Source organism: Halichoeres trimaculatus, unplaced genomic scaffold (assembly GCF_033239565.1).
Source record: "Halichoeres trimaculatus isolate MK-OKI-2021-1 unplaced genomic scaffold, fHalTri1.1 fHalTri1_scaffold_2, whole genome shotgun sequence".
NCBI lineage: Eukaryota > Metazoa > Chordata > Actinopteri > Labriformes > Labridae > Halichoeres > Halichoeres trimaculatus.
This window is the reverse complement of record NW_027437180.1, coordinates 37148469-37173714: the sequence shown is the minus strand read 5'-3', so window position 1 is coordinate 37173714 and position 25246 is coordinate 37148469. Positions and strand designations below refer to the sequence as shown.

Below are 25246 nucleotides of genomic sequence, written 5' to 3'. Positions count from 1 at the left end.
TGTTTAAAACAAGAGCACACACACTTTGAAGGATTCTGTACTCTACAAGCAAGCCTGAAACTAAGGAGTGTATTAGAAAGAGGAGCTTTAAATAATTTGGTGTCACGAAAAGTTGCTTGATCCGCGTGCCAAAGATTTTTAGACAGCTCTGCTCGATCCCTCCGAAAAATCAATCTTCATTGACTGAGCATTTTCAGCAACAAAAGCCCAACACTCGTAATTGTTCAAGCCCTGCGAATAAATCACAAACTCCTCCATGTGGAGTTCCCTGATGAGGCCAAATGGACCCACAGTCCACATGCGTAGATTGTATTTTTCATGCCTTTGGGATTTTCACTCCATTACAGGCCTTCTGTTATGAAGTCATTGGCGAGCAGCCCCCCCATGGAGATAATGTTTCCCAGTTGGAAAAGCAGAGCTACATCATCCATCCTACATGACTTAGGGGTCAGGGTTCAATAATTTCAAGGCATAACTTTGGAGTTGATTGCAGAACAAGACTGATTAGTAGCCTGATACTTAATAGAAGGGTCATATCTGCAACTGCACTAAGTGATATTCATTTAAACTAGGGCTGTCATTTTAACGCGTTAATTAGATTAATTAATTACAACGCAAATTAACGGGTCATAAAAATTAACGCAGATTAATCTGGATCCCAAACCCACGAGGCGTTCAAAGATACACTTATTTTCAAATGTCTAGCATTTACAAACTGTTTGTTGTCCTACATGGAAAAAAGTGGTGTTCTCGTCAGATTTTCAAATTTCCGATGGTCCCTGAATGTATCACACCGAGCAACATGCTTTGAACCGGGGGGAAGAGAGAGCGCTATTAAGGGGACTGCCGTCCACATCTCGTTTATTCACACGTCCTTTTTGAAAATCTACAGAAAATCAACCGTTTGCTCTAGATCAATTCTGTAAAAAACTGGTAATTTTACACTCTCTACTGCATCAAACAAGCCCTGAATGATCGAAAAATGTCTTGTATTTAAATCTAAAGAATTCTTTAAAAATTTTCTTCCATCTTCCTGGTGTCATGTTTCAGCTTGGGGCTGCTCTGCACCAATCAGCAACAGTTTGTGTGTTCAGAGCATGTTAAACTGAGAATACTTCACTTTTCTTTGATCCAAGACTTGAAAAAAGTGTTTTGTACATAGTTCCTCACAGTTTTTAGCCGTTAGCCCTGGTTCTCCTGACCTCATAGAAGTATAGAAGCTCATATTGCAGTGAAAATCAAGTCCACATCGAGTAAAAATGTGAACAGAAGCAAAAAACATCCTAAAAATCAAATCAGCTTATCTTAGGTGCAGGACTGTGTAGATTTAGTACAGACAGAACCATAAAACTTTTTTCATGTGTTCCTTATGCCTCAGGGTACCTAAAAATGTGTTGTATATATTCCCACCTTATTTTTAACTGTTTTTTTATGTCTTTTAATGTAATTTTAATGTCCTGGAATTCAAATTCTTTATTTTGGGACCTTAAGCAGATATGAGATTAAAATGCGATTAATTAGATTAATTAATTACAAATCCTGTAATTAATTAGATTAATTTTTTTAATCGCCTGACAGCACTAATTTAAACATTTTCTCTCTCTTTTTTTAAACTAAATTGACCGTTTTTACTCACAGTAACTACGTTTCTCCATCACATTAAGGGTTATAAGCTCACATGCTGCCTTCAGCTCCCACCAAACATGAATATAAGCTAGGTCAACAGACAAATGTAGAAATAAGTCTTGGTCAGGCGATGGGATTGACATGGTTTAGCAAATTTTTCCCAATGGGGCAAGTTTTCTGTGTGAATGGCATAAATTGGTGACCCTCTACCTGAATCGTGCACTTTTTTTAATATAAACTGAAGAATCTGATAATCAATTAATCATTTATTATTTATCAGGAGGATGCGGGGAAAATTGATTTCACCTGTTTGATGCCACCACAAATGATTCGGCGAGGATCCAATTTTTTTTTTGTAAACGAAGAGCGCATTGGCGTAAAACATCTACACAAAGGAGGTCACACAACAAGAAACTGCAGCTTTACTGTAACTGTACATGTAAATAGGCCGCAGAAACAATGGTATCTGCTTTTAATGTGAATTTGATAGAAATCACAGAGTATTTGCATCCTAACCTCCAGATCTTTCTGCCACTAAAGAAATGATGAACAGGAAATTGCCTCAGAGGGGAAATAAGACTAAATCTGATATGTTACCTTTTAAACTCTTCCAAATAAAGCAGTGTTGGTGTGCATAATTAGCTCGTCCAATAAGAAATGTCTACTTACACCTTAATTTTGACTGTACATGTAATTCACTTGTGCAATTGATAATACTTGTTCAGTGGGAGCACAACATAAGCCACAAAGTGTCTAACAAGACACAAGCTTTCAGGTCTTTTAGCAACTTGGATAAACCTCGAGTGTTAGTTTAGGCTGTTTTCTTTTTCTTTTCTTTTGTTTTCTTTCTTTTTTTTTTTTTTTACCCAACATGTTTTAATTTATGCTGTCTGTGGTAGAATTTAAAGTAGGGGTTACTAATACAACTTTCTGTGTCCTCATACACTTAAGCTGCGTTTCCACCAAGCAGTCCGGGTCGGTTCAGTACGGTTTGGGACGGTTAAGTCTGATCCCGTTTGTGTTTCCACAGCAAACTGTGCCCTCTCGTGGTGGGCGGCGTGTAAGCTGGATGCCGCAAGCTACAGCTGGTAAACAATAGCACGACGCCGTAGCAGCTTACCCCGCTATTAAATCCAACAAAGAAAAAAAACGTGACACAGTAAACAAAGAGCATAGATGGAAGACATGCAGCATTTCGTCCTCTCTGTGATTTTCACGTAACTCTCTGTTACAAAGTGCAATCAAGCTTCGTTTCAGAGAAGTCTGTGAGCCGCCAGGAGAAATGCAGCTGCTGTCGGGGTGAGTGACGATTCTTTTGACCAATCAACCGTCTGCAGTGTGTTGCTCCACCTCCCGAGAGCGGATCGGTTCAGTCTGGCACCCATACGAAAGGGTCCCAAAAAAGTGGGACGGCTCGTCTCGGTTTTTAGGGATCCGTCCCGGGATGAGTCTGTGGAAACGCCGCTAAAAGCGCACCGTACCGAGACGAACCGACCCGGACTGCTTGGTGGAAACGCGGCTATACTGATACCTGGCCTTTGGTATCAGCCAGTACCAGAAAATGATGAGATACCAGCCTTAGTTTAACAATCACTACTCCTTCAGGGATGACGATGAGACCAAGGCCATGTCTACAAGTAGTCAGGTATTTGGGAAACTGCATATATTTTTATACGTTTACGCCTGTCATCCACATGAAACTGCAGGTTTTCGCCACTAAAAATGGTGTTTTCTGAAAACTCCAGCCAAAATGAAGATTTTTAAAAACTCTGGTTTCATGGTTTTGTGTAGATGCTGGTGAACAGAGTTTTCGGTTCTCAAACCTTTAGAAAAAGGGTAGGCATAATAAGCAAAGGCTTCAGCCTACACCTTTTTCAGTCTTGTTCTTTCATACTGTCTTTTTATTTTGTTGATTGTTTGGGGTTAATGCGAGCACTAATGTAACACTTGTTTGCTTGCACTTTCTTACTTTGGTGATTGTGAGATTTCATGTTCGAAGTGACCAAACTAAACTAAACAAACGTAACAGCTGAATGACGGGACTCATTCTGATTTGATGTGATTGGTCTGAAAAACAATGGGTTTGGCATGTCTCAAGCCGCACTCACCGAATTTCTCACTGGATTTGCCCGCTGTTTGTGGACTAAAGTATTTTTAAAACGAAGGGGGTGGGGGGTGGAATATCGTTTTTGAAAATACCCGGCTGCGTGTGGACATGGCCTAAGAATTATGATTAAGCATCTTCAGGTTTTTTCTATCTTCTTAAACCAAAATCTGTCGTTGTTCAATGGAATTTTAAAAGTGTGGTGGTTAGACTTGCTGGTGAATTATGGGTAATACCTCCAAACCATTTAGCCACTGAAGTTCTCTTCCTCATGCCAATCTTACTTTTTTATTCTTTTATTTAAAGGTCACTCCATAGTGATACCTACTCTTTGTTTCTTAGTTCAGATTTTAGGAAATGATACTTTTGTAAACAATTCTAAATCACAAGGGGCAAGAAGAGCAAATATAGAGATGAGTTGTGCAGTCACCTGGGACAAAGTGTGATTAAATACACCGTAAAAAAAAAAAAAAAAACTCTCCACACACACGCTGTAAATACACATCATGTTAATTAACAGCAACACCTACATTGTGATCTCACCTATTTTTCACACATCAACTGTAACAGTCAAGCTTAGGTAAGAAAAAAACACAACATTAAAACGTCTCTCTCATGCTCTGCATGTCTAAAAGTAGATCCACACATCATCCCTGAGCCGATGGAGAGCAAAGCAGACGGGCTGTACAAAAAAAAAAAACTCTTCACGCTGATAAATCACACAGAATACTGGAAAATACTGACGATACTGTGTCACTTCAGTTCATAGATATCCACAGAGACTCATTTCCACAGGATGGATTTACAAAGTCAAGGGGCGTTACTGAGAAACGATAAACGGCAGCTTAAACCTAAAACTTTAGATTTAGTTAGCACCAGTTGTGTTGCATTATAAAGAAATACAATAACAACCATCAAACATGTAAATCACCCAACTTCAGCAGACAAATCTGAAGACCTTTCTTGCCTAAGAATAAAAAATAAAATAAAAACAGTACCTGATGTTTAATAGTTCAGTTTTTATCGTATTACATGGGAAATCTTTTTATTGGGAAAGTCTTAACCAACAGAAACTCCTGTATTGAGAGTTTGGCAGCAAAAGATGGAGACAAACAAATTTCAGTATACTCTTTAAATATTGCTACAAAAAGACTGCATCAACGTTTTACAAGATACTAGGGAGGAGAGTCATGAAAAAAACTTGTTTTCACTTTTCATCTTCCTCCACATGAAACACAAATTGTCAATGTCCTGTTTCAGAGAGGAAAACAATCCCGAGCCTCGACCTTTTCAGCCGTCCAAGGGAGGAATTTCCTTTTCCATCAGCGGTACGATAACTGGGATGTGTTCCTTTAATCTAACTGTTACACACAGAAGTAAACACCTGACCTCATACAGGTGTGGTCCTCCTGTTCACTCCGTCTTTCAGATCTTTCTGGAAGCAGTTGTGAACTTGTAAAAACCCAGAGTCCCTCTCTGGACTGTAAGGTCCTGCAGCGCTCGCGCCCTTCAAGGGGTCCCTGCTCAGGGCGTAGAGTGATATATCCCCCATAGGCAAACCCATCCCCAATCCCCCGCCGCTTCCCCCGCCCAGCTTGAGCCTCACCGGAGAAGGCTCTCTGGACGGTTCGGACGACCTCGAACTGGAGCGTGAGCGCCTTCGCCGGTAGCGGTAACTGGGGATGCGAGAATACGGCGAAGTAGAGGAGGTGGTTTTGATGAAGTCATGTCGAGTCCGGAGGCGTGTCTCTTTGTTTTTTTCGATGTAGATGTTGACGGCGAGGACGCCCACAGATTCCGCCACGATGAAGGAGAGAGCGCCGAAGTAAAAGGACCAGCCGTAGTTGTACTGGTTCTTCTTGTCCTCGCTTTTCTTGTCGCTGGGATCTCCGGCGTTGCTCGAGATGTAGACGATGATCCCGATGATGTTGCTCAAGCCTGGAAAGAGCAAATATGAATGAATGAGGAGGAAATGAAGGACAAACATTTTGTCTCTCCTTCTCAGAATAAATTTGGTGTCTCTTAACTCTTAAAACATACCTTTCTGACTGCTTTCAGTTTACCCAACTCTAAACACTCAAATCCCAGACATTTCACCGCTGGTGTTCCTCAGGGCTCATATATTATTACTTCCAAGGAAAAGCAGCCTGAAAACACCTTCTGACAATCTTGTTTGCATAGTTATCAACATATTTAGTAAGAGAGAAAATTCAGGAAGAAAGGATGTGCCAGGAGTGCAAAACATTTACTTTTTGTCATGTGTTACAGGGGGAAAGACAGATTTTTGTAAAAGTGAGAGTAATTAAAGGAAACCAAGCCTGGCACCAACAGTTTTGTCTCTGTCTCGTGGATTTGTTGTGATCCCAGTTTGTGTGAATCAGAATGTACCTGTCAGTCTCAGCCTACCTGCAAACACAAACAGGATGCCGGCGCTGAGCAGGATGTTATTTCTGCTGCTGTAGATGCGTCCAACCCCGACACACAGTCCACCCAACATCAACAGAACATTACTGAGGATGGGGAAGAGGCTTGACGCACGAACCAGACCTGTTTGTCGGAGACGGAGAGAGGTGGTAAAATAAATACAAACACCCTAATTCCAAGTCACTTACTTCAAGTTTTACATCACTTTTAGCTTCTTCCCTTCAGAGAGACTACTCATGTTTCAGTACTGTGAAATATCCACTGCATCAGGAGTACATTCAGTCTCTGACCTCACCACTCCCCACAGATTTATCGCCCATACAGAATTTCAAGGAGTGATGAGATAATGTCTTGAACCGCTCAGCCGGAGCCTGCAGGTGGATGCTGGGTGGCAGTGACAGAGTGGAGGGAGAGATGAGAAATCTTGAAGCCTAAATGGGCCGCCAAATTAGGAGGATACTTCTGTCAGGTGTTTGTGAAGAATGATGTATAATAGTGATCAATCAGTGCAGCTTCAGTTGCCTGCCGGGCGCCGCTCTCTTGACACATAGTCACTTGTCCTCTGATGTAATGGAAGAGGTGAGGAGCTCTGGTTTAACTTTGTCCTATCAAGCTAAAGTTACCTAACAAAATGCTATCGGTTAGATTACAGGACTTTCAGCTCATTGATGTTAAATTTATTCAGGTATTAGGCTAATGCTAACAGTAGCTGTTGTAACTTGAAGGTAGCGTATGGAGGATTTTCCTAAAAAAAAAATTAAGGTCAACTTTCACAGGAATAGTCCTGCTCAATCGTCTCCTATGGGCTTCTATACATTTGTGTCAGTGTCTGTGTCTGCCTCAATCCCCTCCTCTGCCTGTATGTTGATGTTTTGGTTGTATTGGGATCAAGGTTATAACAGTTTTGGATTTGTCATTATAGTTTTGTTTTCGTTAGTTTTGACATTTCATTTTCCATTATAGTTTAGTTTTAATTAGTTTTAGAGCGGGTATTCTAGTTTTTATTTAGTTTTGATTTTTGCAACAAGGCTTGGTTTTAGTTTAGTTTTAGTTTTTCATACCTTTTTAACCAGGTGCAGGATTCAAAAAGGTCAGATTAAATATTTTGTAATGCTGTTTATTTTCAAGTCCAACATAGTGCTCACTGCTCAGTCAATGCTGATACTGAGCTGTTGGCTGCTGCCTTAAACACATGAAAATAATATAAACTTAGTATAAAAAATATAAACATAAATTATATAAAATAATGTTAATATAAATTACATAAAAAAATATTAAGATAAATTATATTAAAAAAAAAAAAAAAGAGCTTTCAATAGATAAAAATTTGGACTCTGTAACAATTAAACTATTACAGATGCTCTAATTCATTGCTCCACTACGTTTTGTTGCAGCACAGCACACAGCCAGTCAGTGCAGTAAACAAGCACGTCCCAGTACGCCGCTGTGATGGTGCCGTACGGCGCTGACAACTGCCGAAAACTGTCTAAAATTGGTTGGGAAAATGTGTCGTATTAATTTAAAACCTAAAGGCTGTTAATATTGTCAAAAACTATAACCAAGGGAATTTTATCTATCATTTTAGTTAGTTTCAGTTAGTTTTGTGAACACAAGATACAGTTTTAGTTTACTTATCGTTTTTGTTTTCTTTTCTAGTTTTTATTACTTTGAGTAAACTGCAATGTATTTTAAATTTTAGTTTTTGTTTTTAGTTTAGTTTTAGTTAACTATTATAACCTTGATTGGGACGTTTCTGGGTGGAAAGGAAACGTCACATGAGTGATGATTCACCAATGGAAGGAGCTATCCAGAGTGGCTACAATAGCGGACGTAGCACAGAGACAGAAAAACACAACCGAACGCAAAACAGATAAAACTTTTCACTAAACAAGGGTGAAGCTTGGTTCCACTTTCACTCGCTTTCGAGCACTTGGAGAGCAGCAAGGGGATGAAGACTGATGTGAGTTAGCTTTCTGCTAACTAAGTATGTGTCAAATACCCAAGATTAGCTCGTGCTAACACGCCAAATCACGTGGTTGCTGGGCTAGTGTATGTGTGGGGAGCCCAGTTTGAATGTTGTGTTTTCCAACAAGTAGCAAAATTCCTGCAGACCCTACCTCTAACTGGCGTTCATTCATTCAGTATTCAAATGTTATTTAAACTTTATTTAACCAGGTTGGTCCATCTTTCCAAAATTCGTCACATGCTTTGGCGCTCACCACTACGTTGGCCACAGCGGCGTAGATAGAGGCAACATAGAAGAATAAACAAGGCAACAGCTAACCAGACAATTGAATGAGTCCCTCTGATCTAAGTCCCAAGCAAGTAGGAAGTCATCTGGTCCAAGTCTGAAGCAAGTTTCAAGTTTTTCTGTTGTGGACAAGTCAAGTCAAGTCACAGAGGTTGTTGAGTTGAGTCAGTGGTTATATCTCAGGTTTACATCGTGAGGAGAGAAACCTTACCTTCTTCAAGTAAATGTCAAAAAATACCATCAGATTAGTCAGCAGCTCTGCATGGATTAAACCATATAATTTAATATCATAATGGAGAGGTATAATTATATTAATATGTCATTTATCATCAGGCACAAATTTAGCTCCCTATGGTGCCTGACCACGTGCATTTGTTTTGCTGGCAAAGGGTCCTTTGTTCACCTTCCAAAAGAATAACAGAGTGGACTAAATGAAACTATAGCTAGAGGAAAAACTTATCAGAGGCTAAATGAGAAGTAACAAAGTTTTTGAGTGGGAGTTATTTCCTCTGCTGACAAGTCACGACTGGATGTTTGTTATGAAGAGTGATAAAGTGTTGGAGGACGGGGCTTGCAGCCATGGATGGATATCATTGATGCAGTCTCAGAGGCTACAGTAGCCCATATCAATGTTAGTGACAGTGGTGAGTGAAATTGTTTGTCTTATTATTAGCAACAATGTTTAAGACGCGATCGACAAACATATCACCAACACACACACACACACCTGCACATGCTCACACACTTCTAATAGTGTTAGCTTGGTTTCACTTCCTTGACAATGGCTGTGTCCGAAATGGCATACTAACATACTACATACTACATGGTCGTTGTGTATATACTGTATACTACATACTATAAGTATGATTAGAGTGCCAACCGTTTACACTGTAGTATACTACTCGGTTTCCCATGATGCATTTCAAAACCTCCGACGACAAAAATTGGAAGCACACATAAGTCTATGGAAGCACACCAGGCTATCAAATATCTCAGTTGATTCGCCACATTTGAAAGTTTTAAGAACATTGTAGGCGAGAAAGTCATCACGTAGAAAACCAAAATGTGGTCATTTGGGCCACAAAACGCACGGATACAAATTTAATTTCGACATTTCGGACATTCTGTTAAGAGCGCCAATATGCTATCGAAGAAACTTCCGGTCCGGTCCAAAACAAGAGCCCAATTTACAAAAGCGTTAAAGAACTTAAAGGAGATAATAAAAGATGCTTTTATTTTGAAAACGGGAAGTTCGCTAGTGGATGATTTTTAGCTAACACCGGTCTCAAGACGAATTCATCTCTCTTCAAAAAAGTAAAAAATGTTTACTGCTCGCAGACAATGAAGACGATCCATCCGTCGCCTCAGGCACTTTATTTCTTTGTACTTACGTTTAGGTTTCCCTGTAGAGCTAAGTCCATTTTAGTTGCTTCTCATCTTGTCATCTCATTCTGTATTTACGTTTATAAATACGGGGCTCGTATGAGTGGTACGTTAGTATGCCATTTCAGACACAGCCTTTGTGTGCAGTCTTTAAATGGTGGATGAAGTTGGACGTTGTTCCCTCTTTTTCTTTTAGTGTCGCATATCTTGCATTGCGCGTTCCTACTTTTGGAGCAGCTGAACTGGCTACAGGCTCGGGGGCGGTCCCCATTATCATTTAACAGCTACAATATGATGTGTGTGCCCATTGGTTGCTTACGTGCTTCTGATCTCGCTACACACCTGTCTCCAACAATCAATCAATCGAGTTGAGTCTGAAGTCATTGTCTTTCAAGTCAAGTCTCAAGTTTTTTACCCTCAAGTCAAGTCGAGTCACAGGTTGTCGAATTTGCAATTTTCACTTGAGTCCAATAGTCAGCAGATAACATTAGTGTTCAGCCACGTCTTATCTAAAGCTACCAATGTTCATGAAATTAAATGTTTAAAGATTTTAAATATGCCTCTTCGGGTTTTCTCAGTCTTTTACTTTTGGATGCAGATAAATCTGCTCTTTACTGGATTCTGAACACTGCAGCTTAACAGCAAAGCACCATGTTTCTGGCCTGTCTCATAGAGTCATCTGTTAATAAGGAGAATGGGCGTGTTTTCCTCAACCTGTGCAGTCTCGCCTGAGTAGGTGGTTGGTCCCTAGGGATGGGTACCTTTCACATTTGATATGATGTGATACCAATGCCTGGTACCTAGCAATCAGTACCGGTGCTCAACGGTACCAATTTTTGGTACCTTTTTGCATTTATGTTGTAAAATATATCAGTTTGTTTAATAATAAAATAATACTTTTTTCAATTTACCATATTTTTTCTTCATTATACACAACCTTACAATGTTGTGTTCATGTCCAGTATGGAAAATCACCTACTCTTCCACTCCCTTACAGTTACAAATAGAGGTCGACCGATATGGGTTTTTTGGGGGCCGATGCCGATGCTTTCCAAATTTGGGCAGCCGATGCCGATATGCATAGCCGATTTTTCCAATTTGATATTCAGGCCGATTGTTAAATAAATATATATTTATCACATTTTTGTGAAACGCAGCAATTTCTAAGCAACTAAAAGAAATCTATTAGAACAAGTCGTGTCCAGTCCTCTGAACATTTATTCAGGTTTCAAAACAATGAAATATTTTGTCTGAGTAAACACACAATGTAACAAGCAGTAGTAAACATTCACACTCTTCTTAAAATGTCAAAAAAGAAATTTAAACTTATTAATATAATTTGAACAAAAGTATGTAATGTATCCAAGTGGTTCCACAAGTTTGAGGTGCTCATCTTTTTTGTGCCTGATCAAAAATTGTGTCATTTTATACAACGGATCAAAAATCGGCTTTTTAAAAGAAAATACGGCCGATGGCCGATAGAGACAAATGTCCAAATATCGGCCCGATATATCGGCCGGCCGATATATCGGTCTACCTCGAGTTACAGGGATGCGTTTAGGTACCTTTTGACTTTACATGAATTGGTACCAGGTACTTTTAACATAATTTGGTCAGTACCTTAAAAGTACCTAATTTGGTACCCATTCCTATTGGCCCCTGACTTTGGTTTTGAGTTATTTAATAAACAAATGGTTATAATAAGAAAGAAAGATTTCAGCGTTACAAGCCTAAATGGTAATACCAGTGTTTTAAAAATAGCTTTTAGAACTAGCCTTGAGTTCATCACATTAAAAAAGAAATGCAATCAGGAGACACTTCTGTATTCCCACGACACACAGTGAGAGGAAGATTTAATTTCCATGAGTGTGTTGAAAGTGATCAATACAGACACCAGAATAGACTGGAAGAGCTGCTGTGGGCCAGAGGACATGGAGCTACAGACAGAATGTGTTATGAGCTGATAAGACATCTCATGCAAGATGGAAAGACTGAAGGAGCTGTAATAACTCGGATAATCACTGGTGTAGCCACTGTCCTCGTCACGTTACCAGGGTCAGATCCTGCTCCTAAGGTGGCTAACGACATGTTTCCTAATTACTCACTGGCACAGAACATCCCTTTATCGTCTCTCAAGCTCCAATAAGTGTCATGACTCTGGGCTTTTATGGGGGAAAGATGAAGATGTCATGACCCGTTAAGGGAGAGGGTGATAACTCCATCACCCCATGAAGAAAAAAAAAGAGGAGATGAATGTAGAGACTTACGTAAGATGTATTCAGAGCTGTCTGTGTCGTAGTCGTTATCCTCCGGAAAGTGATTGATGCGAAAACAGCTTCCTTTGTTGATACCTGCGGAAAAGCCAAACAGCAGAGTGAGCGTGACTGATGGGTAAAACAGCGTGTGACAGCTGTTAAAGAGAGATACTACACCTTTTACCACCAGCCCAGAGCCTCTAAGCTATAATCAGAGGGCACAAAAGGTGGAATGTGCTGACCTCCTGAGTCAATACACAACCTGAATGATAATCCATGAGTCTCATCTTGGTGAAGACTTTCTAAAGCAGCGCTGAGCTGTATTGTTTTCCCCTCTAACCATGTCAGAAAGTGTTTGAGGACAGGCTGCTGTGGATCTCAACCCCTCGGGCACCTTCTATTCAGAGACCCAGTCTCTTCTCTTCACACAGAAAAATCTTTTCTCCACTTTTAAGAGAATAAAACATTTGGGCGTTATGAATATTGAAAGGTTCGACTTTGAATTAAGCAGTCAGGCGGATGATTCTGCAGCAGCATCCAGAGATTTCTTTATTCATAGCTCTGGAGCTTTAAACACACCTGTAACTTAAATTACATGAACTAGAAACACTTCTTGTGCTTTACATCAGGAGCTTTTCACACCCTGTCTGGGTTTGATTCCTCATATCTACCTACAAACTCTACATTAGCTGCAGCCTTCAGACGGCATGGCCTAATTAGCCACGTTGCTAATGAAAGTAGCTATTGGTAGAACTAAAAGGTGCTAAGAGTAACTTACAGGAACTTGGCTGTCATTAGCTGCGTTTCCACTTCACCTTTTTGCAAAAAATTAAAGTGATGTTTCTGAAGTTTCAATACAGTACAAAGGAGGAGGAGGAGGTGAGGGGGATGTGTTGTCATGACAACACAGCATGCTTTTGCAGAAAAAGGTGTTTCCATTGCACTTGCTATAAACTTAGAAATCGAAACTTCTGAAAAACCACGCATGAGAGCTCAAAAGTTTTTATTGAAATTTGAGTTTTCTTTTTTTTTTAATTTGGTGTGTCCATTATCATATTTTTATTGCAATATTTAGGTTTTGTGCAATTCTGGGTGTAATGGAAATGCAGATTATGAGTTCTTTAGGAAGGGGTACGGGCCCACAGCGTTGCTCGTTGAGAAACAGTCAGAGGGCCTGTCACCAATTTATGTCAGGGTCTCCAAAATCTTCAATAACACCAGGAAAGTTGCTAGATTTTTTGCTTTTTTAAAAAAGAGTTGCTAGACTTCAGTTTCTTGTAATTTTTTGTCTCTTTTTCGTAATCTTTGTATTTGGAGTGGATCATTACTTTGTATGGCTCATTTGTTGGTCGTGGAAACCCAACTGATTTTGTCTTCAGTGATATTTTTACTACTTTTTCTCCTGTGTTTGTCTGGAGATCCTACATGTAACCATGACTGCATTGTTTACATGTCAACTCAGCTGTTAGCAGCCTGTAGCATGTCAATGCTAACTGGTGCTAGGCCAGATGTTTCCCCACAAGGTGAGGAGAAGGAGGTGAGGACGACGTGCTGGTTCTCAGGTGTGAGCTAAGAAGTGACGACATGGACCTGTCCTTCCATCCATCGTTATTGAGAACGTAAGATCTATCTTCAATAAGATGGACGAGCTAGCTGTGCTAACCCAGCAACAGAGGGCATACCAGAGGGCAGAGTAGCATCATGCTATTCACAGACATGGCTAACGGAGCTAACACCAAAAACCAACACCACATTGGAAGAGCTTCACCTGCTGTGAGCAGACAGGATCCAGGAGACAGAGACTGAACAGACTGCTGGGGAGGCTCAGTCCTGGACCCTGTGGAGGTGGAGGCTGGCTGAAGTGGACAATGATGGACAAGCTGTCAGCATCTATTTTCTTATGGAGATTTTTGCACTTTCTATACACTTTCTTACTTTTGTTTTCTTGATTGCTGCTCTGACTTCAATTTTGTTGTACTTGTTACAATGACAATAAAGTTCTATTCTATTCTGGAGGGGCCCGCACAGACCACAGAGGCTGGACAGAATTCTGGTCTTCTACAGAGGTTTCCCTGTTTACGTCCTCAAACGTTAGCTAGCTGGCTAATGTGAGGATCTAACTGGCACTGCTAGCATCACGTAGATAAAATGACCACCACCATCATTTCCAAAATAATCAAAAGAAACAGTCTTTTTTTTTTTTAAGCATACAATTCATAATTCATTCATTCAATTCAACTTGTTATTGTGTAGAAACTCAATATTATCATTTAACATTAGCTAGTCAATTTTAATTAGGTGGTGCACAAAGAATTATGGGATATGTTGGGCTATAAAGGGTGCTCCTGTTGTATCTTCTGCAACTCATGTTAGCTCCTTGCGGGGAGACTTTGAAATGATACCGCCTTTGACACACCAATGTGAAGCATTTGTTTTTCAAATAACAAAAAAAAAAAAAAAAAAAAAAAAACATTCGAAAAAAAAAAAAAAAAACTAGAAAGTTATTTTATTGATTTAAAATTATTTATGGATACATTTTTTAAAAGCAGTCTAGTCTGGATTGGAGACTAAACATTCAGTATTCAGCTCTGTGGTTGACATACCTTTAAAAATAAACTATCACAACTCTTACTCTGCTGACATCATCACCACTGTTAAGAGTTTAAGTTTCTTCATGGCGACCTTTACCCTAGAGTTTGAAATATTTGTTATTTAGCCTGCCAAAATAGCATCCTCACCTTAACCAAAGTTTTGGCACATTGTTTGCCAATATGGTGCTAACAGAAGCTAGCAGTTTTCTGTCACTGTATGGTCTGTAGTGTCAACTAGCAGAAGCAAAATGTGCTGCAACTACTCATATCAAGGCAGGAGTAAGGAAAAAACAATACTTTTATTAACACATCTAACAGGGTACAGCCTGCTCCAAATAAATAAATCAGCTCAACCAGGCAGGAGTCCAAAGACAACAGACAAAATCCAGAATCCAAGAAAGGACAAGATGTACAGAGGCTGGACTGATGGAGACAGAGGCATAAACAAACTGCCAACAATATCTGAAACTGACAGGTTTAAATACTAACAGGTGATTAGCAAACAGAGGAAGAGGGTGGGGCTTGGAAGCAGGTAGCATGACATCATCCCCTAATAAGAAGCCTTTACCCAAAATGAGGAAAACTTTTCAGCATCTCAGATTTTTTAAATGTTAAGACACTTTTTGTGATGTCCTTGGGTCTTGAGGTCATCTATGAAAGTACCTGACAGGTTTATCTTTGAGAGAGGGATATGTTGTTTCCTTGCTGCATCAAACACTTTGAAGTTCTGGTCCTACTTTGTCCTTAATGTAAGAAAATCCATATCAATATAACCACTGCCACACTAGCAAAACAAACTTTGCAGCCTGATTCGTATGGGGGTAGCTTGAGACCTAACGAGCTCTCACTCAGCTCACCTGTCCTCAGTGCACCCAGCTGCTGCTCATCAGCCAGGGGGAGTCTATAAAAGAAGGATCTTTACCTCAGTTGGTGTGTGACACCAAAGAGCCAACACCTTCAGTTGGTTTCTCTTAGTTTGTGGGATGAGTGGTTTGGGAGTGTGTGTGTTGAGAGTGTTGTGACTCCACTTTTGTTTGAGGCTTTTTTTCTTTAGTTTGTCTACTCCTTTGGTAGATTAAGTTGGTGGCTGTGGAGGGTGACACCTCTACTCCACTTTTCAGACCCCAAAGGCCTTGTTTCTGTTTTGTATTAATTTTTGTATATTCTTTTGTTGGTTTCCCTGTCCATAAACTAACAGATTACCAAAACTGACGAAGAGATACCTTGGAGAATAGTGAATACACTGGTAGGAAGACAAGCAACCAGAGAGAAATGGGCTAAAACTAAAACTTTTGCCTTGACTATATGGAAACATGCCAAAAATAGTGGTCAGGGGATTTGGTGCAATTTGATGGTTAAGAATTTCTGAGGCGGTTCAAAAATAAGACATCCAAAATTGAGTTAAATTGGGACAGGACCAGAGTTGTATGTATGTATGCATATGCAGTCATTCAACAAACGGTACCATTAGTCCTAACGTTCTGTATTAGAAACGGCCTGTTTGGATGCAGCATCATGCACGCATGCACGACTGCAAATAGTTGTCCAGTTAACTAATTACACCGTAAGAGAGGCAGGTGCAGATTATGTCATAATTAAAGGAAAGCTCCTGGAAAGCCCAATCAAATAAATACAAACTGCACGCGTCTACCACTCAAACAGTAATTAACCTGGCGAGCAGTGACTGTGTGACTAAGGTGGGCTTTACATGAGTACAAATTTCTATGACTTCGGTAAAATAAACTATCGATCCGGTGATTTTGACACACAGAGACGCGTATTTGTCCATGACTCCGCATCTTTTTTGAAAACGGGTCTGCAGGTGGATTTCTGCGTATTGGTCTTCATGCCGTACTTGGTATAAACAGATAAGTCCGGAAAAGACGGTGACCTCATAGCACCCCTCCTACTCCCCGCCCCCTACCCACGTTGTCACACACAACAACAACAATGGCGGCAGGCGGACTGATTCTGATATTGTTCCAGCAGCTACAAATATTGCTTCCACTATTATATCAACATTTTCTCAGAGAGCATGAACAACACCAGTTTTGATGCCGACGCCAAGACAATACGGGGCCGTCCTCGTGTGAGGAGGGCCCGAGAGAAAACCAAGGCCATGTCCACACGTAGCCAGGTATTTGGGAAACCGCATATATTTTTATGCGTTTACACCTGTCGTCCACACGAAACCACAGCTTTATGTCACTCAAAACGATATTTTCTGAAAACTCTGGCCAAAGTGAAGATTTTGGAAAACTCTGGTTTCATGGTTTCATGTGAACACCGGTATAGACAGAGTTTTTAAACGCCACAGTTGAATGACGGGGGCTCATTCAGATTGGCTGGTATGGGTTTTACGTCAGGAAAAAACTGCCCATTATGGGTTTGGTGTGCTTGAAGCTGCACTCACCGGTGGATTTGCCTGCTGCGCGTGGACGAAAGTATTTTTTAAAAAGAACGAGGGGGGGATACTCGTTTTTGAAATTATGTGTGGACATGGCCTGAGAAAAATGTTTTTAGCTAGAAAAATTTAGATTCTATTGCAAGAATACACAAACAGCTGTTATCAGTGAGTCAATCAGGTAAACAAAGAGAAAGTTTGGCGACCCTTGTTCCGTTGCTAGGCGCTACCCAAGTAGCTGCCTGTTGCAGCAGCTCTCTCGTCTTTGTCCGTTTCTTGTAATTTCTTTCGTCTCTTTTTCGTCATCTTTGTATTTGGAGTGGATCATCACTTTGTATGGTTCATTGTCGGTCATGGACACCAAACTTTTTGTGGCTTCAGTGATATTTTTACTACTTTTTCTCCTGTGTTTGTCTGGAGATCCTACATGTAACCATGGCTGCATTGTTTACATGCGAACTCAGCTGTTAGCAGCCTGTAGCATGCCAATGCTAACAAGTGTAGGGCTTGATGATTTCCCTCGAGCTGAGGAGGAGGAGGTGAGGACCACGTGCTGGTTCTCGGGTGTGAGCTGGGAGGTGACGACGTGGACCTGTCCTTCCATCCATCGTTGTTGGGAACGTGGGATCTAGCCCCGGGGGATGGACGAGCTAGCCGTGCTAACCCAGCGGCATCGTGCTGTTCACGGACGTGGCTGACGGAGCTGACATCGGACGCCGGCCCCACATCGGAGGAGCTTCGCCTGCTGTGAGCAGACAGGATCCAGGAGACAGAGACTGAACAGACTTCTGGGGAGGCTCAGTCCTGGACCCTGTGGAGGTGGAGACTGGCTGGGCTGGAGAGTGGTGGACGAGTGGTGGACGGGGAGTCGTCATTTAATTTCTTATGGACCTTTTTGCACTTTCTATACTCTTTCTTACTTTTGTTTTCTTAAATGCTGCTATCTATTCTATTCTATTCTTTAACAGAGTAAATGCGTGTGGAGTTTCCGAGTGCACAATAGAAAACCTCAATAATAAAATCAGCGCCAACACATCACCCCAGCCCTCTTTTCCCTCCATCGGCTTCCATTTTCTGCTAGGATAGATTTTAAAATTTACTTTTTGTTTTTAAAGCCCTTAATGGCCTTGTGCCTATTTATTTGACTGAGCTTCTCTCTGTTCGAAACCCCAACAGGGAGTTAAGGTCTTCACATTAGCTGGGGTAATAGAGCTTTTTCATTCGTTGGACCCAGACACCCCCCCCCCCCCCCCCCCCCCCCCCAACATACACATCATTACCGACTTTGGCCTTTTCAAAGCCCGGCTTAACATATTTTTTCAGACTGGATTTTAATACAAAGTTATGTGGTGACATGTTTTATGACTCACATGATGACTTTGATAGATTGATTGATTGATTGAAACCTCAAAGTATCCACCCCTGTCCCTGGAGTTGGTTTGATCCAAAGGCGCTGCATGAGATCCTCTCTGACTGAGGTCACACAGACGCACACAGGGAGCTGTGTGATATTTGTTGCTGAAAAGTTGACTTTGGCATCAGCTCTTTGTTAAAGATGTGTCAACATGATGGTTCTCATCACAACTTGTATGTTTGATGCTTTCTTGACCAATCACAGTCAAGCATCTTACACAGCAGGAGGATCAAGCTGGAGATCATCCCTGCTTCTTCGAGCAACACATTTAATTTGTGGATTAAGATGTGAGCCCGCTGAAATGAAAGCAAAGTGATGAAACATCTCCAACAATAACTCACTGTTCTCCCAGCCCCGCTCTGTCAGTCTCTTTTAACTCTCATCGTCTGCATTTACATTTCTCACCACTGTCTCTATTACCCACTCCTCTGCCTTCATCCAGCTTTCCACTCTCCCATTCTTTTGCATTTTTAATGCTACAAACATGCTCGATCAATGCAGAGGCACTGTTACTGAGAAATCTCTCCATACAGAACGTTTCAGAGTGGGTATCGAGTGAATATGAGCAGTGTTTTGGTGAAATTTGATGATTCTGTGACGTCTAATTGGTCGAGGATAAAGTGCAAAGAGTGACACAAGAAGCAAAAGAAACACGAATGTTTTGAAAGATTGAACAAATCTGAGAGAGAAAGAAGGAGAAAGAAAGCGAGGGAGCGCAGTAGGGGAGGAATCTCCCCAGAGTCCGTCTGTCTACGAGAGCCGAGCCCATCTTTTATTACTCAGCATAGCTTCACCATAGCAACCTCCTCCCCAGCAACCCAGAATCACATTCCTGGCTCTGCTTCTCAGAGGACGCCTTTGACATCTTACTAATGCATTCACCAGACTCTCACACACACACACACACACACACTGACAAAGCCACAAAAAGAGCAGACAGAGCTCACACAATCAGATCAGGAGAAAACCGAGGGTTTCTCTCATTAAATCAGCTGAATGTGTCCGTTTAAAGCGTCTGCTCGGACACGTCAAACCTCTCAGTACCTCTACGGCTCTTCCAGTAACTCATCTTGACTCTTAAGTGAGAATTCTAGTTGTATTTCAGCATGGCTGGCTCCTGGACAACTCCAAACTGTTTCACTAAAAAGCTCATTTCCCATCACCGCTCACCTCCAGTGAACCTCTCCCTTGTTTTACAAGACTCAACACTCACACAGACATGAGTTAGGAACAAAGAGACAGGCTTAATTTCCTCTACAAGGTTAGCGCCTGTGTTTTTACCACTCATTTGACCTTAATAGAAGAGGTGGGACTGTGTTTCTCTCTTTTCCCTGAAGGTGACCACCTCTACCTGGAATATGAAATAAATGGGTGTTTGATTGAGCCATGGCTAACGTGTGAGTGTGTGTATGAGAGAGATCAGGATAATGTGCTGCTTTCAGTTTCAGCTCCACTTCCAATGATAGAAGCAGTGAGGATAGGGATGGGTACCCAATTAGGTACTTTTATAAATTCATACTGGACATCGACACAGCATTGAAAGTTTTTCTATGGAGAAATAAATGTTTCATTGAAAAAAAGAGATTTTATTACCAAACAAAAACATATTTATGACCACTTAAACACACACAAAAGTACCAAAAAAATTGGTACCATTGACTACCAATACTGATTGCCAGGTACAGGGCATCTGTATAGTAACATTTCAAATGTGAAAGGTACCCATTCCTAGGTGAGAAAAAGGAGAGGCAGACATCAGATGTTCTGTAACAGTGGTTCTCAAAGTGGGGTCCTTGAACCATAGCTCAGGGTTCCGTGGTAGAATTAATGGAGTAAACACTGGCTTTTAGCATTAGGGCTGGGACAATTTTCTTTCCTCGCAATTCAATTGTTTTATGATTTTTGGGGTTCCAATTCAATGTAAATTGCGATTCTTCAATATTTTAGATTTTTGCAACATTTAGTTTGCCTTTTTAACATCAGACCATGTGAAAAAAGTTAAATGATGATGATGATAATGTCTACAGACTATACCAGGAGCCATATTTTCCCATAAAATACACATCATGTGAGTCAGAGAGAAACATTTCACCCTCTGCTGGAGAAAAGTGGTAACTTTTTTCCAATCCAGTTCATAAAGACTGAAATGAAGAATTTGAATTTGATGAAAAAAAGTTTTTTTTTTTTGGCAAAGAATCCCAATTTTGATACTGCCAAGCATAAAATTCGGATGTATTGCAAAACCATTTTTTTCTCCCACTATGTGACACAGAGTAATTGGGCGAGACATTCTTGCGCGTTGTAGTTGTATTGGACTGTTCTAATGAATTTGAATTGTTGTGCCCTGATGTTGTTGCATCAGGACACAACGAAATCAAGTAAGGTCAAATAAAAAAACGTTCACACTGTGTTTTGAACCCTCTATGGTACCTTGTTGCCTCTAGGCAATATACCCATTTTTGGCCTTTTACATTTATACAATACATCCGAGTTGTCATTAAATACTTTTTAGAAAGAGAAAAAAAAACATTAGGAACCAATAACAGTGTGAAAGTTTTTCCATGTGACTCTCTGGAGGTCAGACAGAATCCCTTTTGTTGCAGACTTTCTTGCAAGAACCAACTTGGTCAATTCCTTAAACCTTAAACCCACACCCACTATGGTACAGTGTTGCCAACGTTCAGATGGGAAATCTTCCCCAAAACAAAAACTACATTTTTGAACTTTTTATGGCAGACAGTGTAAACTGTTGAGGCCATCAAGTATTATCCATGTGTTGTTGAAATATAAATAATGAAATCTCTTTTTTTTCATAACTGACTATTATGACGCAGTGTTGCCTCAAGGAAACAAATCCAAAAATATCTATAAACATTTTTTTTTGGAAACTTCTAGATTATGTTTATTTGATCTACTTTAAGACACAGAAAAAAAAATATTCAAAACATTTTTTTCTAACTGTTAATTTTAATAGAAAGCATGTTTGTTACCTTGTGTGTTGTAAAGGGCTCCACAAATTAAAGGTGATGGTTGATTGAATAGCATGGGAAGGACAGGAACGGAAACTGTGGAGTTGCTGTTGAGCTCTGGCCCAGCATAGAGTTAGTTCTTGCTAAGCACCAGTTTTTAGCATCTAGAGCTTTGTTGGTGGCACCAACTCGGTCAAAAAGGGGTAAAAAATGTGTCTGTAACATGTAACGTTGGTGAATCCCGGTTAGCTATGTCCTACCAGTCCAGTTCCTGTACCAATCAGAGCTAACGTAACCTCACTCTTCATTTTATTGATAGACTCTCAAGTTTGAACAGACCACTGCAGAATAACTGACTGTGGGTTGGAATGAACATTAGCACAAACAGTTTAGCCCCTTTGTTAGCCTTTAGCTCGGGCTGTATCACTCTTCCTTTACCCGTCCAGCTGCAGCGTCTTCCATTGCTACAAAACAAATCCAGTAAATCATCTTCAGCAGAGAAAAATGACTCATCTTGTGTCTCACTGCTAAACTTTGTTGGATTGCAAACTGTCTTTAAAGAGGCTTCCAGTCTATATGCTGTGAATAGATTTATGTTCTCACATAGAAGTGGAATTACTGCTTTCATTTTACTTCATCCTATTCAGTGTGGTAATTAAAAGCCTCTTTATTTTGAATACTGATAGTTTTCAACCTTCTGCTGCATATGCTTCAACAGTTTGGAGGCTGAATGTGGCACAACAGACAGACAGAATCATACCAGAGAAATCCATCTGTTTACAAGTAAGAAAGTAAATAATCCTGAGTGACAGTCAGTGGCATGATGGGCGAGGTCTGATGTCCTATTTGCTTCAAGTGTTTTCTGTGCCAGCCTTTTCTTTTGGTCAGTGTTTACTGGATGGTGTCAGAAAACACAGGGCTTTTGTTTGGAGAAGCAGCAGGTTTGAGAGTGGAGGTTTCAGCACCAGCAGCAGCGGACAGCGCCACAGCAGGCAGGGCTGCAGGAGGACGTCACTGGTGACCACTTTAACAGACTGTTTCTTTGTTCCTGTTGATTAATAATCAACAGGAACAAAGTCTAATCGATTTCTCCTGTTTTTGTTCCACTTTAGCTGTCGCTCACACTTCTACGTGCTGCAACAACCCAGCCCTAAACTCCTCAGGCGTGTCTGATGAGGATCACGGACACGCAGCAGCACCACAGCTGAGGGAATCATCAATTATCACCTGGAGCGAGTCGTTCCTCCTCGGGTGATTGTTACTTTCTGCGTTAATCAGTCTCACTGCCAATTAAGCGAACCATACGATGCTTAAAGGAGGACGACACCTCTCTGCGCAGCTGGAGAAGCGTCGTCATTTCTCTGTGGCAGATGCAAAACATTTGTCAACGCTTTGTTGCACGATGTATCCAATGATTCTTGTGCTTTTTTTTCCTCCTCTGCCAGGAATTGAATAATTTATGAAGGAACGAGAAAGACTGGAAGCATTACGCACGCACACAGTGTTTGCGCGCAGCACCCAGAAGCTTCAGTGTCATGCAAGTCTAACTTTTAGGAGAGGTTAAGCAGTGGATATCAATTTAGATTTTGTCAAATCGTGCAGTTTTAATGTGTTGAATTAGCAAAAATAAAAGATACTGAGTCTACAACAGCATCATTAGCTCATATGTTCATGATTTGAATGCTTCCCACCTGCTTAACTCTGATTTAAATGATGATGTTAATGAAAAAAGATCTACAAGAGACCAGATCCTGGCATGATCAGCTGATTCTTTAAAGCTGGCAATAAAAAAAAAAAGTTTGGAGATTATTTTTAACAACTTCAAAGACTGAGTTTTACCTTCGATGCAGCAGATTCTCCACAGCCCAGAGTGCGTCAGGTCTCCTTTCACTTTCTTGTTTTGCATCTGCGTCTCATCCGTGGTGACATTCGTGCTGTTGCAGATGTACGCCCGAGAGTAAAGCCAGTAGTCAGTTCCGATGGCGATGGTCATCAGACTGAAGGCGGCAAAGGCCCCCACGATGGCCAGCAGAGTCTGAACCCCTCGGTCACACCATGCCATGGCGGCTCATAATCCTCCACAGCAGCTTACGCGCACGGCGGGGAGCGCATGGTGCCCGGGATCACCGTGGGCTGAGGGAGAGCTCGCGTCTCGCGGGTTTTCCGTCTCGATCCTTCAGCGCCTGATCAGTGCTCCTCTGCTTCCTCAACACCAGGTCTGAAAAAGCTCCAAATATACACAAAACCTCCGCTTTTTGTTGAGTTTCTTCGAGTTGAGCATCTTAAAGTGTGCTACAGGTGGGAAAACGCGTAAAAGCGCTTTACCATGAATGCTCCGAGGAGAAGACGCACAGCTGCGCCGTCTTTACTCTGAGCTGTGAGATATTAAATTGCATCCGTTAAACAAAGGATGCTCTATCGATCATCTCAGACCACACCTTTCATAGCTGGAGCCAAGCCAATGAGGAGCGGAGCTGAGAGCAGCTGCTGGAGGAGGATGATGAATGACAAAAGAAAGGAGGAAAATAATCAAACACTAACACAACAGAAGCTTGGCTCTTGTAAACTTGAGTTAGGATGAAAGATTCAGTTTTTTTTAATGCTTCAGAAAGTAAAAACAGTCAATTTAAGGATGAGCACACTCAATCTGACAGCTCTGCAGAGATTACGCAGATCTGAACCAACTTTGAAGGAGCTGAGATCTGAAATATTTCTTTACACATCAAGAAAACAGCTCACTTTGAAGTGTGAGCAGTCTGCCTGCTGAACCACTCAGCTCTTAAAAGTAAAACAGTGAGACACAGAAGTTGGGAGCAGTCAGATTTCATGTTGAATGCTGTCTCCATCAGGGCGAGGCCTGTTGCTTTAAGCTCAGAGCTGTGCCGAGCTGCGTGCGCTACAGGGGGGGCTTTTTCTGTGTTCCACACTGACATGGGGTGAAGAGGGGAAACAGCTTTCTGTTGTTTGTTCTGCTCCATCTCTTCAGGCTGCCAGCTTCATCTTTTAGACCCCTGGAGTCTGAGTCACTTCCTGTTCCCCCTGAAGGAGAGCGGAGAGGGCAAAAGGCCCATGTTGGGGCTCAAAGTTGGATGGGAGAGTGAAGATTAGGGGATCAAATGAGAAAGAAAAGAAATGTGAAGAAAAGGTGTTGGGGATGGCAAAATGAATGAGGTGAAAGAATACTTTGAACATGTAGGAGATGAGGGGAAAATGTGAAATAAGCTTTATTTTTTATGGGAAAGACACACTTTTGGCTAAAATGCAGCAGAGTTTGTGTAATGTTATGTTTTAAGATTGCATCAGCAAAAAGAAATGAGAAATTTATTGAAATTGAGATAATTGTTGATTCCTTTCATCACCACAAACCCCAAAATGTGTTTTTGTTTCGTTTTAGCCTCTGCTCTCTGCTCTGTACTCCTAGATAAGTTAAGTGTACCGAAAAAAAAATGTAAACCAGTTTCCAAAGTGAAAGTTTTACAGATGCACTTAACAGGCGATTTTGTCCAAAGCGATGTGTAACGCAAGCAAAATTTAGACAGAAGGAAAACCTAATTCAGTCAGGACCACTTTGTCAAAAATAAACTTTATTAACTTGCATAATTTTCATTTGGCGGTATGGCTCTGTTCTGGGACTCCCTCAGGCTGAGGCAGGAAGAGCACACCTTCCTGCCCATCATGAGCCATCATGAACGGCATAAACAGGGAGCGCAGCAGCAAAATAAAAACCCAGACAGAGCAGAGCAAACATGAATAAAATAACAGGAGGAGCTGGGGTGGAGGTGGGTTGTGAAGTGGCAGCAGAGGAAGCAGGAAGTAGGTTTGACA

At 41.1% G+C, this 25246-nt stretch overlaps 1 protein-coding gene across 1 annotated transcript; it reads right to left on the bottom strand.

The window, feature by feature from the left end:
* Positions 1–3782: 3782 nt before the first annotated feature.
* LOC141807970 (voltage-dependent calcium channel gamma-4 subunit-like) lies at positions 3783–23845 on the bottom strand. Its single transcript, XM_074694196.1, has 4 exons — positions 23261–23845; positions 12056–12139; positions 6137–6277; positions 3783–5668 (listed from the first exon to the last, which is right to left on the bottom strand). The coding sequence occupies exons 1-4, from the start codon at positions 23481–23483 to the stop codon at positions 5121–5123; spliced, it is 996 nt and encodes a 331-aa protein (XP_074550297.1). The 5' UTR covers positions 23484–23845; the 3' UTR covers positions 3783–5120.
* Positions 23846–25246: the final 1401 nt, after the last annotated feature.

What these genes read in the sequence shown, in the direction of transcription:
- LOC141807970 (XM_074694196.1), bottom strand. Translation starts at nt 23,483, where the DNA reads ATGGCATGGTGTGACCGAGGGGTTCAGACTCTGCTGGCCATCGTGGGG. An exon ending in CAGCTCTGAATACATCTTAC is followed by an intron (nt 6,278 to 12,055) that starts GTAAGTCTCTAC and finishes TCCGACAAACAG; the next exon opens with GTCTGGTTCGTGCGTCAAGC. An exon ending in CATCCTGTTTGTGTTTGCAG is followed by an intron (nt 5,669 to 6,136) that starts GTAGGCTGAGAC and finishes TGCTCTTTCCAG; the next exon opens with GCTTGAGCAACATCATCGGG.